The sequence below is a fragment of the Corylus avellana genome, chromosome 6, assembly GCF_965113065.1.
Source record: "Corylus avellana chromosome 6, dhCorAvel1.hap1.2, whole genome shotgun sequence".
Taxonomy (NCBI): domain Eukaryota; kingdom Viridiplantae; phylum Streptophyta; class Magnoliopsida; order Fagales; family Betulaceae; genus Corylus; species Corylus avellana.
The window spans coordinates 1,672,621-1,688,811 of NC_142495.1; the positions used below are offsets into that span (position 1 = coordinate 1,672,621).

Genomic DNA, 16,191 nt, shown 5'->3' on the forward strand with positions numbered 1-16,191 from the left:
TCATATATATTTTTATGTTTACTATTAGTTTATCTATTAAATCAAATTTATTCTAGCCGAGTGGGAAAAGCGTATGGGAAAGAATTACAGATAAAAACTAGTAAAAGTGAAAAACCAACCACTGACATGATTTTAGGAGAGGAAAACAGAAACAGACAAAGAGACGATGGGTAAGCCCTCAGATACTCATCTCCCAGAAATAGTGTCTTATTGTTTCTAGAAGGGTACGTGATGTCATCATGTCGCCGGTTTGGGACTCCTAAAACCAATACTCGGAATAGCAAAATTCATTTTATAGTAAAAATGAACGCACATCATTAGAATTTAGAATCGCAAAGAAACAATGCCGCATTAGTTTCACTTCATCGTCAGTACCATTTATACCCTTTTTACATTGAAATAAATGAGTTAAACAAGCTGCTTATCTTAATTCTTATGGCTAAAACACACCCCCAAAAAAAGAGAGTAAAATTAACATCCAATTGGAGATTCTCTCTCACCCAATTGTCATCACTGTCGGCCACTATAAGCAGGAAACAATTGTGCACAGGGTCTCGGCACTTTCTTCACGTCTTGTGTAAGAATGTATTCTTTGCAACCACACTGGGTAACCTCATGGTTTAACTAACCTCTTCACTTCCGGCACTATTTTATTGGTTTGCTTGCTTTCACCCTAGCTGCTAGTATGGTAGGAAGTTCTGCTGAATTGTAAGGCAGACCCCTTGAAAGAGGAGGCAGACAAAAAAAATAATATATTAATATAGCGTGCTATGAAGAAAATTCATGGAAAAATCAATTGCAAGTGTATTTTAGGAGAAATTTGCATTACACTATTGATTGGGTTTCTGAACCAGTAAAAGGGTATCAGATAGGCAGCGGTGATTAAATTTGATGAGATCGAATTCCAAAACTCCATGGGGAATTATGACCAGTCAGGGCGACATCCTGTGTGTGGATGGTGGGGTCTAATTAAGGGGTGGGTTAGGGTAGAGCTTATGCTATCAATTTTGAAATATGGGGGAAAAAGAAGAAAAGCAGAAGTTATACTAGAAGGAAGCTGGTGCCATGGACACCTACTTTACCTCAATGAGAATGTAGCATGTACAAGTCAAATAAAACAACTGAAAGGATCTAAAATTTCACTATCATCGGAGATCAGAAGAGTGAACAGTTATTTGTACTGACCACTTCTTAGGCTTTATGAAAATATGGCATTAACGAAGGCCTCTGCATCAAAGGGTTGAAGGTCTTCAACACCCTCTCCAACACCCACAAACTTCACAGGGATGCCAAGCTCATCAACCACACTGACCTGCAACAAGAAATTACAGTTTATTGATTACCAAGATCGTCTTAAATATAAAAGTATATAAGAAGGATAAAAATAAAAAATAAAAAATAAAAAAGTCAGAAATTACACCAGAGAATATTGCTCAGATGAAATTAAAACCTACCACGCAGCCACCTCTGGCAGAACCATCAAGTTTTGTCAAAATCAAACCAGTTATTCCAACGATCTGCCACAAAAGCTCCAAGTCAAAAGTTTACATAAACGTTGTATTGCCTCATAAAAAGCAGTTAATAAAATTAGTACCAAACCACGTTAATGCGAAAGGCAAAGATGGGAATAATACTTCATTGAACTCTCTTGCTTGTGGTAGCATATTCAAACCTGTGGTCCCATCCAAAACTAGCAGGATCTCCTGCAAATAAAATGATATTATTATAGACAAGTCTTAGAAACATACTTAAAAAAAAAAAAAAAAAAAAAAAAAAAAAAAAAACATTACATCACACAACAGAGAAACAAAATTTGGTTAGACAAGGAATCTTCATTCATATAGATCCAGATATGAAAACTAAAATTTATTTAAGCTATTCTCCATAACACCAGGGGTCATCAAAGAAACCAGAAGAGATGGCTACTCTAACTGGAATAACTGCAGTAGTCAAAACACACCAATTTCATTCAATTATACAGCATCTAACTAACATCTAATATTTTTCATTTGGGAAAGCTGTCTGTAGATTACAATAATAGCTGGTACTTGAGATGGAAACCACCATACAGAAGTAACACAGGAGAAATAAGTCCCTTACTCCCTTATATACATATATTGGGATAAGTAAAAAAAATTCTGAAGAAGGATGACAAATGCTATACATCCACGGAAAATGAGTTATTGCCTTTCTATTGAAAAGAAAAGAAAAAAATCAGTTTTTCAATGGTACCGCTTATGTCACAAAGGGCCAAAGCAACAAACAGACATGAGGTGATACTTCAGTACCGCATCATAGAGGCCATACGTTAGTACCATATCCTAGATCCCCACCCCAAATTTTCTCAGGCATGCCTCCAGATTCGCAAACATTCAAACATGTATACCTATCTAAAAAAAAAAAAAAAAAAGAAAAGCTGCCATAATTTGAGCTTACATTTGGTGCACCTGAAACAACTTTGCCCACAGCTTTTTTACATGCAATCAACTCTTCCATCAGGCTGTAATTAGTGTGTAGACCTGACACCATAAAATTACAGTTGTGCTGAAATTTTATCCACAAAGAGGCACATTAAACGATACTGAAAGCTAACCATAAAAGCTGTGTGTACTTACGTCCAGACGTGTCACATAACACTACATCGAAATCTTGTTCCTTCCCTCTTTTCACAGCTTGTGAAAGAACTATTAAGAAGCACTTTAATATCATGAATTAGTATTTATAAAATTGCATCTAAAACTTCTAGAGACAACAGAACATTAGAAATGAGACGCAAAAATGAATTCATTAGACTAGTTTACTTTAGTTGTCTACCTGATGATGCTTTCGCCTTATCCCTTTCAGACACAACAATCTCGCACCCAGTCCTCTCAGCCCATATCTCCAGCTGATCACTAGCAGCTGCTCTAAAAGTATCTCCCGCTGCCATCAATATCTGGCACATTTTCAAAAAACAGAATGAAGAACCAACTCATGAAGTAGTCATGCTCCACTTGGCAGAGAAATGTGAAGAAGAAAAGCAAAATGAGGTCAAACTAGTTAAACTTTTGAAACATTAGCTTCATCTGGTAAAAGATCAACATATGTGCGTATGATTATGCACACACAATAACCCATCACCCTCAAATAACAGACACCTTTAGAATCCCTGAAATATCCTGACCTCTACGTGGAGACTCCAAAAACCTTGCTACAAATATGATTTTATCCCCCATTTGCCTCCCTCCATCAAAATTTTATATCACTCTTGTAACGGACAAGACTATTTCCTATTGGATGTAGATACTATTAGTCACATGTAGGGTAAAACTAACTTGGTAATTGCTTCTCCTAATTTAGTCCAACCTAAATCCTGTTATATCTTAGAATACCAACCCAAATGAAAAGGTCAGACAAGCTCATTTAAGTCTTTGTCTATATCAACACAAGTTGTTCTAGACAATAGCATCTACTACAAGTCAAGTCCTTTCTATCCTCAAAAAAGAAGTACCTTTGATGTTTTCTCTCAGAGCAACATAAATCATCCTACTATATTAGGTAATTTAAACCAAATTTGTACTTGTGGACGTCACCGAAAGAAGCCTGAGGAATGAGCTCCTTATGTAAAACATGAGAAATCCACACCCCTATCCCACTAGGCTGACATGAGTAATTTTTTTTTTATTGGAAAAAGAATAGATTCTCAATATGTTTTCCTTCTATCAATCAAATATTTCTCTTAGTACTCATACTAATAAACCAAAAAAATAAATATAAGGGACCATACTAAGTACAGTTCAGGTCCTCAAATGAACAACAAATTCCACTGTTTCAGTTTTCTTCTTTGTAAGTCATTCTCCTCATTATATTCCATCGCAGGATAAGCAATAATAATCTCACCTTGGCCCCTTCATTTTTCAGTCTATAGGCCAGTTTTCCTGCAAGGAGCAGTTAAATCAGAAAATCATTTTCTTGTTTGTAATAAATTGGAAGTTTATTCCCCCCCAAAAAAAAAATATTAACCATAGATTTATTAGTTTGAACAAAAATTTTACATGAAGAATTGTTTTTTATGATAAAATAATCCATATACTCTATTGACTTGACAAAATCACTAGAAGCTTGTAATTGGTGTAATATCATTCAACACGAAGAGATCCCTACCAATTCAGTTCAGCAGAAAAATGATTCTGAAAAAAATCTACTACGCTGCATAAATTCCACTAAATATATAATTGTGAAGCCTGGAGCCGGAACTTCATGTTTGTTAATCTAGACATGGAAATATAGACGATGAGCCTCTCTTACACCTTCAACTTAGCTAGCCTCTTCTACCAAACACCTTCTTGAGAAGCACTTTTCATAAAAGAAATGGAGTTTACCACTAACATTGAAAGCTCAGCAGGGAACTTGCAACCACAGTAAATTCCCATCTTACCAAGTGATGTTGTCTTGCCACCTCCATTGACACCCACAATCATAATCACAGCGGGTTTCCTGATGGCATAACAAAAATTAATCCCAGGTACACTCCAAATTGAGTACAATATCAATCTCGCGAAACATGAAATCAGGCAAAACCAATGCTTTAAACGCCCAAACCTGAATCCAAGCTGAAGCTCGGTTTTACTACCCCTCGTAGTTATCAATTCCAACACACTCTTCTTCAACGCATCCTAAAATCCATCAAAAATCCACATATCAACAATCCACACCAATGTCTTCAGTTATAGAGGAAAAAAAACACAAACTCATTGAATCGAACTTTTTATTTTCAAAAGCAAAAGCAACAAACTACATGGATTGGCCACAATGGACATAAAATTTAACTCATAGAGCAGTAGGTTAATGTCTTATATGCAAAAGCTCAGTATCAATACCTTAATCTCATTCCCTGACTTAAGCTTCCCTGCCAATATATCCTCCCGCAACCTCTCCACGATCTTAATGGTGATCTTTGGTCCGAAGTCAGACACCAGTAGAGCCTGAAATTAGTGAATAGCACCCAATCAAAGCTTCAATAATCAAACATACGAAAACATTTTTCCGAATTATATTTTTTGGGAAATTGTTTTCCGATAAACAGTTTTCTGGGGAAACAAACGAAGCATACGCTGAAAAGAGGGGACAAGAAAAACCTCTTCGAGTTCGTCGAGGACTTTATCGGTGTCGGCGAGGTTCCAGTAGAGGAGGAGCTCGTCAATGACGGCGAGATTGTCACGGGTTTTCGAGAAGCCTGAGAATACCTTCTCCACGTCACTCTGGGCCTTCTCCTTGATCAAGCGCCCGAGCCGCGTGAAGAACCCGGTCTGCCCGGCCAAGCATTTGAACCGCGAATTGTCGGGTCGGTTCGGACTGTAAGGAACGGAGCGGGCCCTGGGGAGGGTTGAGAGGATGTGGGGTGATAATGAAGGTGAAGGTGAAGGCGGAGGAGGTTTGCAGAGGTGCGAGAGGTGAGCAGGAGAAGCTGCCATTTTCCTACTCGAACTGTGAGTGTGAGAGAGGCAGCCTTTTACTCGGCACCGTTTGAGATAAAGTACTCATGAAACGATGTCGTTCGTATTTTCAAGACATTTATGTTCGTTTTTGATATTTCAGAATGCACAAAACTATGCATTTTTTTAATTCCATAATTCACATTTTTTTAAGACATCCATTTTCGTTTTGGTTATTTCAAAATGCACAAAACTCCATAGTTTTATACTTATTTTTTAGAATTTCTAAATTAAATGTTTTAATAAGAAATATTTATAAAGTCACCACTCATCACAAAAGTTTAAGCAGATAAGAATATATGAATTTAATTATTTAATTAATATTTTAACACTGTTCCACACTTGTAAGCTCAAGCTCTTTCTTAATAATTAAAGCCTAACATATAAAATATATAATTAAAATGAGAAATAATTAACAAGACAAATAGAGAAAGATCAGAAAATGTCAACTTTTGGTCACGCACAGCAAACGAAAACGTAGTAACAGATGAGTTGTAAGTTGGGTTGAGACCACTAATCACGAAGAAAATAAGATCATCGTCATCAACAAGGCTATATATACCCACCGCAGATAATTAATATACCTATAATTTGGGTTGAATGAGATATTCATATATGATTTACTTCATTGAACTCTCGTGCTTGAAAGTAAATTATGTTCATTTCAAAGGGAAATGATTTCCTTGTGATTCAAAGGGAGGAAACAGTGAGGAAAAGTTTGAGGACGAGGACAGAGAAGACGAGAGGGAGAGATGAGCCAAAAATAGGCAATCACAGTAGCTAAAGTATGTGTTTAAGATAAGAAAATACGTGATATTTTTGTGTTATGAACCAAATATATACGATGTAGAGTTTTAGAGCATCTACTAGATATGCTCTACAATCTATTGAAGATGCTCATAGGCTCAATAAGTGCATGATTCATGAATGATCATTCAGTTTACTTCAAGAAATCATTTGTAATACTCGTAATCATGTAGGTTGTGGTTCAATGGTCTAAGAAGATTTTTAAGTGGTCAGGTAAGTATTAGGGTGTGAATTCAAATCTTCACAATAGAGACTCCTCATGCCTAATTAGTATAAACCATATTGGTTCTCATTAATGTCCTGATGGGGCGAGCAATTAAACTATGGCTCAATTAGTCTCGAGTATGCGCCTGCGATTTCCGCCATCTAAGTCCTTCTTGAGTAGTCTCCCACGGATAAGTGTGACTATAGTCGTTTCAAGTAGAATAATCACAATTAATTTCTCCCTCCAACCTTATTAGTTAAAAAAAATAAAAATAAAAATTGTAGAAGGAATATCTTCGCCTCGCGGGTAAGGGAAGGGATCGCTTCTCCTCAATAAAAGTTAACAAAAGAGAAGGGTAAAGTTTTCCTTACGTGCATGGAAAATCGGAATCGTGATCCATGATTTTGTTTATCATCCATGACGACATGACATCCAATTAAAATCACGATTCAGAAGTTTCCAATCACCTTTTGGTTGTTTCTCTTTTTCGTTTTCTGAGTTGCCAATCAAATGCTTGACGGTTGACTTGGACATTGATAAAATCATGGGGGAAAAAATTATAGTGTATTATAAGAGTGATTTATTTAATAAATGTGGCAGGTGAAATATAGAAACAAACAACAATGGTAGGTGAACTACTCAAACAGATATAATTTGATGTGCAAACTAAATTAATATTATTGGTCATGTTCGATTGTTCGAAATGGCAGGCTCATCTGAAATCTGATGTAGAAAAAAAATAAATAAATAAACAGCAGAAACGAAAATTCATGGGAAAATGTTTCACATGCGCGCAGAAAGGCTTACGTAACTTTGATGACAACAACATGATGATCCAAGCAAATAAGCGTAGGAAATTTTTCATGAAATTGTGCTGTCACTTGCCTAGTCGTTGGGCATGCACGGGGTCAAGTCTTGCATAAAAATGGATGACAGTTTTTCTATTAATTTTCTCTTAGAGAGTCGATCTCACGTACAGTGATCTTATCTTAAAATAAATTCATAATATATTCAAAAAATAATAATAATAATAATAATAATAATAATAATGTTATTTAGTAGATGATCATATAATTGTTATACAACTTAAGAAAATGATTGTTTTCCTCCCCTGAGCCTCTGTGTGGGACTTATATAAGACCCACCGGTCTAATAGTAATCTTGAAAATGGGGATGATGGAAGAAGAACCGGGAGAAAATGTATAACACATCTCTATCACTTATGATGTGTCAATGAAAAGAGAAATGATTGTTGTTTTCCTAAGCCTAGGTGGATATTATTTTTTAAATACGGGGTGATCAGATAAATGATAGAGCATTTGCTCTTATTATTTTCTCATCCATCTCTATCCTCTTTTTTTTTTTAATCAACCATTGGATCAAACTTTACTTAGGTGGATCCTACAAATTTAATTGCTATATATATATATATATGGATCAAACTTTACTTAGGTGGATCCTACAAATTTAATTGCTATATATATATATAAGAACAAGAGTATATGCTCTAGTATTTCTCATTGCTAAATAACATTACCCTATTCAAAATAGATTGTAATATCTTCTAACATTGGAAAGCTAGAGCATCAATATTTAATATTGGCAGGGTTTTTTTTTTTTCACTACAAAAAACTTTCTGATTAGTAACGTGTCAATAGGCTTGACATGTTACTAAATGTTAGTAACGTATGGTTAGTAACGTGTGCGGCGTGTAACTAATTTGAGTATTACTAAATTCCTATTAGTAACGTGTCAAATTGACATGTTACTAAAGTTTAAAAAATTAGTAAAAAAAATAATTTTTTTAAAAAAAAATTGGCGAGTAGTGCTGTTAGGCCTGCAAGTTTTGTGTTTCTTCATTAAAAATAATTTCAAAGCCTTTACTATGATCCCAAGCCAAACTCTTGCTGCTTTCTATGGGTCTTGAATCTAGGCTGCCCATTTCCCCCACGGTCTCTGCCTTACTCCTCTATAATGTCTTGGGTCAACAATACTCATGTAATTAAGAAAAGAAACTAAACAAGTTGCAATTAATTAATTAATTTGAAAGAGATAAAAAGATCATAAAAATCAGAAAAAATTACCCATTAGAGTATACGATGTCCGTTCCCCAAATGGATTCAACCTGAAAAATCAAATCAAACCAACCAGAAAATCAGATCCAAAAAAATTTCAAACACCCAGATCCAAACCCGGCAGAAAATTTTTTCTTCTCTTTTTCATTTTTTTCTTATCTTCTCTTCTTTTTCTCTTTTTCCTTTTCTTTTTCTTCTCCCCGTTTGAGAGAAGAGGGAGATGCCATGGGGATATACTGGCGTGAGAGAAAAAGAGAAGAAGAAAGAAGAAAGAAAAAGTGCAGCAGTGAGGAAGAAAAAAGAGGGAAGAACAAAGAAAATGAAAAAAAAGAGGGAAGTAGCTAACGCATATTTTCAATACCCGTTGGTAACGTGTCAAATTTAACACGTTACCATTTACCATTTAGTAACGTGTTAACTTTGACACGTTACTAAAGTTTTCGATATTTTTTTTTAAAAAAAATTTTAATTTAATTTAATAATAATAATAATGTAAAAAACTAATTTTTGCCTCGCGGGTAAGGGAAGGGATCGCTTCTCCTCAATAAAAGTTACCAAAAAGAAGAGTAAAGTTTTCCTTGCGTGCATGGAAAATCGGAATCGTGATCCATGATTTTGTTTATCATCCATGACGACATGACATCCAATTTAAATCACGATTCAGAAGTTTCCAATCACCTTTTTCTTGTTTCTCTTTTTCTTTTTCTGAGTTGCCAATCAAATGCTTAACGGTTGACTTGGATATTGATAAAATCATGGGGGAAAAAATTATAGTGTATTATAAGAGTGATTTATTTAATAAATGTGGCAGGTGAAATATAGAAACAAACAACAATGGTAGGTGAACTACTCAAACAGATACAATTTGATGTGCAAACTAAATTAATATTATTGGTCATGTTCGATTGTTCGTACTGGCCGGCTCATCTGATGTAGAAAAAAATAAAATAAAATAAACAGCAGATACGAAAATTCATGGGAAAATGTTTCACATGCGCGCAGAAAGGCTTACGTAACTTTGATGACAACAACATGATGATCCAAGCAAATAAGCGTAGGAAAATTTCCATGGAAATTGTGCTGTCACTTGCCTAGCTAGTCGTTGGGCATGCACGAGGTCATGTCTTGCATAAAAATGGATGACAATTTTTCTATTAATTTTCTCTTAGAGAATCGATCTCACGTACAGTGATCTTATCTTAAAATAAATTCATAATATATAATAATAATAATGTTATTTAGTAGACGGTCATATAATTGCTATACAACTTAAAAAAATGATTGTTTTTCTCCCTTGAACCTTTGTGTGGGACTTATATAAGATCCACCGATCTAATGGTAATATTGAAAATGGGGATGATGGAAGAAGACCGGGAGAAAATGTATAACACGTCTCTATCACTTATGATGTGTCAATGAAAAGAGAAATGATTGTTGTTTTCCTAAGCCCAGATGGATATTATTTTTTAAATACGGGGTGATCAGATAAATGATAGAGCATTTGCTCTTATTATTCTCTCATCCACCTCTTTCCTAATTTTTTTTTTAAATCAACCATTAGATCAAACTTTACTTAGGTGGATCCTACAAATTTAATGGCTATATATATATATATATATATATATATAAAAAAAAAAAAAGAAGAACAAGAGTATATGTTCTAGTATTTCTCATTGCTAAATAACATTACCCTATTCAAAATAGATTGTAATATCTTCTAACATTGGAAAGCTAGAGCATCAATACTTAATATTGGCAGTTTTTTTTTTTTTGTTCACAACAAAAAACCTTCTGATTAATAACGTGTCAATAGGCTTGACATTTATTAAATGTTAGTAACATATGGTTAGTAACGTGTGCGGCGTGTTACTAATTTGAGTATTACTAAATTCCTATTAGTAACGTATCAAATTGACATGTTACTAGAGTTTAAAAAATTAGTAAAAAAAATATTTTTTTTTTTCAAATTTATTTTCGGAATTTGGATGAGTAGTGCTGTTAGGCTTGCAAGTTTTGTGTTTTTTCATTAAAATGAATTTCAAAGTCTTTACTATGATCTCAAGTCAAACTCTTGCTGCTTTATGTGGGTCTTGAATCTCAGCTGCCCATTTCCCCCACGGTCTCTGCCTTACTCTTCTATAATGTCTTGGGTCAACAATACTCATCAATTAAGAAAAAAAACTAAACTAAACAAGTTACAAATAATTAATTAATTTGAAAGAGATAAAAAGATTAGAAGAATCAACCAAAAAAATCAAAAAAATCAACCATAAAAATCAGAAAAAATTACCCATTAGAGTATACGATGTTCGCTCCCCAAATGGGTTCACCTTGAAAAATCAAACCAAACCAATCAGAAAATCAGACCCAGAAAAATTTCAAACACCCATATCCAAACCCAACAGAAAAATTTTTCTTCTCTTTTTCATTTTCTTCTTATCTTCTCTTCTTTTTCTCTTCTCATTTTCTTTTTCTTATCCCGATTTGAGAGAAGAGGGAGATGCCATGGGGGTATACTGGGCGTGAGAGCAAAAGAGAGAAAAAGAGAAGAAGAAAGAAGAAAGAAAAGGTGCAGCAGTGAGGAAGAAAAAAGAGGGAAGAAGAAAGAACATGAAAAAAAGTGGAAAGCAGCTGGCACATATTTCCAATACCCGTTGGTAACGTGTCAAATTTGACACGTTACCATTTACCATTTAGTAACGTGTTAACTTTGACACGTTACTAAAGTTTTCGAATTTTTATTTTATTTTATTTTATTTTATTTAGTTTTTGAATTAGTAACGTGTCAAATTTGACACGTTACTAAAGTTTTTGATTTTTTTTTAAATTTTTTTTTTTTTCAATTTTCAAATTAGTAACGTATCAAATTTGACATGTTACTAAAGTTTTCGATTTTTTTTTTTTAATTTTTAATTTTTAATTTTAATTTTTTTTTTTTTTTTCCAGTTTTCGAGTTAGTAATGTGTTAAATTTGACACGTTACCATTTAGTAACGTAGCCAGGTAAAGCGACACGTTACTAAAAAATTTAGTAACATGTCACAAACTGACACGTTACTAAATGGTAACGTGGCGAAAAATGATTAACAGTGCACACATTACTAATATTACATTTTTTTTGTAGTTTGAAGAAATAGATAAATTCTCATCGATGAAAAATAAGATGGATACAACACGCCATGCTTATTATTAATTAATAGTTTACATTGTTATCATTCCACGTACGTAACTTAATTATCAAACGGAAGCTTGAAAAACGTATACTACTGTTATCATGCGGTCTGTTTCCTAAAATAAGGTCCAGGAAATTATCCGTTAATTTCATAATTGACGTCGTCAACATTTGTCTTCCAACGTCTCCCCCACTTCGTCTGAGCCCCCACGTGTTTCTGTATAGGGAAACTGGAAAGGTCACTACCAGAATATTTGTATTTTTGGATTAAGTCAACAAGATAAGGTACCTAGCTCCCATGAATTTTATGGATATGGATCTATTAAAATTTGTAAGGTAAATTCAGTTTCTAGAATTTTGAATTCAGGCTTTTTTCATTCAATGGTCATTGTTTTATAACGTGTCCCATTACGTACAGAACAATGACTATTTGATAAAAAATGAACGGCCTAAATTCAAAATTTCAAAAATTAAAATTTTCTAAAAATTTCAGAAAATCCTAATTTAAATTTTTTACGGGTTGAAACTCTCACCTTCTAGTTAGCTCTCTCTCTCTCTCTCTCTCTCTTTATATATATATATATATATATATATATATATATATATTAGGTGTGATAATTCATGTTCATGTATTAAATTTTGGTGATATTCAAACTTGAGTATTAAAATCTTTAATTCTAATTCGTTAATTTTATATTAAGTTCTTATAAAATTCTCAGGTCTAAAAAAAAAATTGGGGCAGAGTATCGGTTCAATGGGTAACAACAAGGATATTTTCGGCCGCCGAAAAAAAAAAAGTCAATTCAGTATAGCATGAAATAAAAATTTTACCGTCTACCGTACCAAACCAAACCAATTTTTATTCGACCTGCCTAATCACCTAACACCATGTTCGATAACAGTTGGTGCGTGACCACCGAATACTCTTCCCATTCCTATCAAAAAAAAAATTATCGGAAAGTGTGAGTCTTTTAAATATATTATTCACGGTGCCTTCCACACGACTGGAAAGTAGTATACTACTATTGTACTGTAACTATAACGGGCCAGTGGGCCACGGCGCTTCTTTTTGGGACGTGTAAACATGCGCCCACTAAAATAAGATAAGGATAAATTTTTTTTTTTTTTTAAAAAAGAAGAATATGTTAAGGAGGATTAATTCACATATTTTTTTTTTATTAAAAAATAAATTAGATTACATTTTGAGAGAAATTCCAGCTCGGTCATAGACCCAAGTCAGACGTCCAGCAGTTACGATTGACTGATTCCAACGAAGACGCCCCCACCCATCGAAAAGAAAAGTGGCCTCAACATCCATCAAATCGTTTAATTAGTCCAGTGTTGCTAAAAGACTCGTGGTTTTTTTCTTATATATCTTTTAAAATTAATTAATGTATCTTTTAAAATTGTTATTAAATTTATAATAAATTATTATTTAATTTAAATTCATTAATATTTTTAAAAATCATATTAATTTTTTTTAAAAAAATAGATAAGACATGAGGGTGGCATTTAATATTACTGTTTGTCCAAGTTCTCAAATATCCTCAAATTTTGTCAATTTTTTAAATTGATTTTAGAGAAAATGAAGAAAATAAAATGAAAATTTGGGAACTTTGATATTAATTTTTGGTATTAAAAAATTGACTATATATGAGGATGTGATTGTTTGATGAAGGGTATTAAAAACGTGAAAAATTAAAGAGTAAGAACATGTTTGAGATTGGGTTTAAGAAATAAAACTTTTAAGTTCAAAAACGCTTTTTGGCAAAAGCTTCATTTTAAAGCTTTTGCCAAATGTGCGTTTTGGGCCTTTTGACCATTTTTGGAACTATTAAAAACACTTTCAATTCTTTTCTATTAAACGGGTATTTTTTTTTTTTTTTTTCAAACGGACTTTTTAATTGTTAAACTCAGTTTTAGCCTTTTAGGTTCCTCAAACGCGAATTGGGATCTTCTTCATTTCAAATGAACGGATTAATATCCCATTAGTTATGATAGAGGGGTATTTTTGTCTTTTCATTAAAAAAAAAAAAGAAGACAAAAACATCCCTATAACTAACTGGATATTATTTCGTTAATTTGAAATGGAGAAGATTCTTATTCATACAACATGGCATCACAATAACTATGATTGCGGAATTATTGAAAGTTTTGGTGGAAATAGGTGGAAGTTTACTTGGTAAATATGAATGAAATTGGCGTATGAAGCAGGCAATTTATTATTTTATTCAATGGTATTTGGAAAACGGCACGCAGGGAATTGGAATTCCATTTCCCCAAGTGTATATAATTAAGCTGAAAATTCTACAGCGCCCGCACACGCCAAAATTGAATTCCACTGCCAAAAAGTCTAACGAAACCCACAAGTCAACCCATACGAACTTCCTTCCCGGTCGGACCTCTTTTCCGCGTTGGTTCAAATAACAGAACAGAAACCTCTTTTATGTTTCTCTCTTCCTTCTCTCAAGCTTCCTTTTGTCTCATAAATTCACTCCTATAAAGAACACTCCTTTCCGATCTCAGTTTCCAACAAATCCCAGGAAATCGATCAAACGTTTTTATATATAATTCATACGTACGTACGCAATATTAATTAGCTGTTGCTCGACATGGAAAGCACGTCACGCACCCTCGAAGTCACGGTGATATCAGGCGAAAACCTACGAACCAACAGGAAACCGGTCAAGAAGAACGCTTTCGTTGTGATCCAAACGGACTCCAACAAAGTTTGCACGACAAAGATGGACGCCGACGGCGGGAGCTATCCTTCGTGGAACGAAAAACTCGTGGTGGACGTGCCAATGCACGAACGGTTTATCACGGTGGAGGTACAATGCAAGACGTCGGGAGGGAACAAAACTGTCGGGGTGGCAAGGATTCCGATCTCGGATTTTGTCGGTGGGCATGTTCCGCAGAGTTATTTGCACTTTTTGAGTTACAGATTGCGGGATAATAAGGGCGAGAGAAACGGGATTATCAATATTTCTGTAAAAGCCAAGGTCCCGGAATACGCATCCTGTTCCGGTACAGGGATGGGTGTGCCTTTGGGGGATAACAATTTCGGTGGGGTTGTCACTGGGATTCCTATTTGGTGTACCAATACCGGAAGATTCTGATGGATTAAAATTGTTATCTATATATAAAATTGTTATATGTGTCTTACGAATCACTAATCTCTGTCTTTCATTTCTTGTTTGTGGTATAAGCAATAATTGCTTCAAGGAAAATTTGTTTGAAAATTTAAAATAAATAATAATAACAATAATAATATCATGATCAAATTAAAGGCTGTTGCCGGCAGAATAGGAGCCAATTTTTTTCTCCGCCCTATTACCAATCGAATTACGTGACGTTATTAAATATATATTTTTTAATTAATATTGGCTTGCAAGATGAGATTTTGTATTGAATTATTAATTGGAATTATCAAGTCATTAATTTCATCAAAAGCTTAGAATTAGGATATTTCAATATATATATATAGATTCTGTTTGAAATTGCGTTTGAGAAATAAAGCTTTTAAGTTAAAAAAAAAAAAACATATATTTTTTTGGCAAAAGCTTTATTTTTAAGTTTTTGTCAAAAATGTGTTTTAGTCATTATTAGACTTTTTGGACCCTTAAAAACGCTTCCAATTTCTTTTACCAAACGGATACTTTTTTTTCCAAACAAACTTTTTTTAAGTGTTAAATGCACTTTTAAGCCCCTAAAATAAGCCCTTAATACTATTAGAAGAATATATTTTTTACTCCATAAAAAATAAATAGACAAAACTACTTTTCAAATATAATTAATTAAATACTTTCGATTTATTTGAATCAAAGAGGATCCTTTACCATATATTCATGGTCGGTGCCACCCACCAACCATGTAGTACACGCAGTGGTGTTGTAACAGCCATGGGACAGGTGGTGGCGTGTTGGCAACATGCAACATGCATGGCTTTTTGCAGCATTAAAGGAGTTTGAGTTGGTTTTGACACTGTTCATCACCATTTTTTTAAAAAAATTAACATAAAAATATTTTAACATTTTCATTTTTTATATCACATCATTTACCTTTTGTTATTATTGAAATAAAAAAAATCACTACAAAACAAAACTTTTTCACTTTTCACTTTTTTTTTATATAAAATATTCTTACTTTTTTTTACATTGATCTACATCAACTACAGTATGTAGGCCAACCCATTTATCAAACACCACCTAATGCATGCGTTTCCTTAATTATTGAGTGAGCTCAGGTTGATTTTCAACCGGGGCCGGCCGCTACCTATATAACAAGTGGCATGCGTGTATTAATTAGTGTATATATGGTGAAAGCAGTTGCCGAGTTGAAAAAATAATTTTTGAAATTTTTGAGGGGCTGAATGAATCCTGAATATATATATATATATATATATATATATATATAATAAAATAATTTGTCTTTGTTCTCTTTATATAGAAGCACAATT

The 16,191-nt window shown here is 33.7% G+C and overlaps 2 protein-coding genes across 3 annotated transcripts; one reads left to right on the forward strand and one right to left on the reverse strand.

The window, feature by feature from the left end:
* Positions 1-317: 317 nt before the first annotated feature.
* Positions 318-5,488, reverse strand: CPFTSY (signal recognition particle receptor protein, chloroplast (FTSY)). Of its 2 annotated transcripts, XM_059602973.2 has the most exons (12): positions 5,118-5,488; positions 4,860-4,964; positions 4,582-4,655; positions 4,418-4,476; positions 3,880-3,917; positions 2,815-2,935; positions 2,616-2,684; positions 2,437-2,519; positions 1,635-1,703; positions 1,455-1,517; positions 1,186-1,312; positions 318-721 (listed from the first exon to the last, which is right to left on the reverse strand). In XM_059602973.2, exons 1-11 carry the CDS (start codon positions 5,451-5,453, stop codon positions 1,199-1,201), a joined length of 1,131 nt encoding a protein of 376 aa, XP_059458956.1. In that variant the 5' UTR covers positions 5,454-5,488; the 3' UTR covers positions 318-721; positions 1,186-1,198. The 2 variants fall into 2 exon arrangements, with proteins under 2 accessions (XP_059458956.1, XP_059458957.1); XM_059602974.2 differs by lacking the exon at positions 318-721 and having other exon boundaries at positions 1,222-1,312; positions 1,595-1,703.
* An 8,706-nt stretch (positions 5,489-14,194) lies between these two features.
* BAP2 (BON association protein 2) lies at positions 14,195-14,865 on the forward strand. The gene has a single exon (XM_059603237.1). It carries the CDS (start codon positions 14,345-14,347, stop codon positions 14,849-14,851), a length of 507 nt encoding a protein of 168 aa, XP_059459220.1. The 5' UTR covers positions 14,195-14,344; the 3' UTR covers positions 14,852-14,865.
* Positions 14,866-16,191: the final 1,326 nt, after the last annotated feature.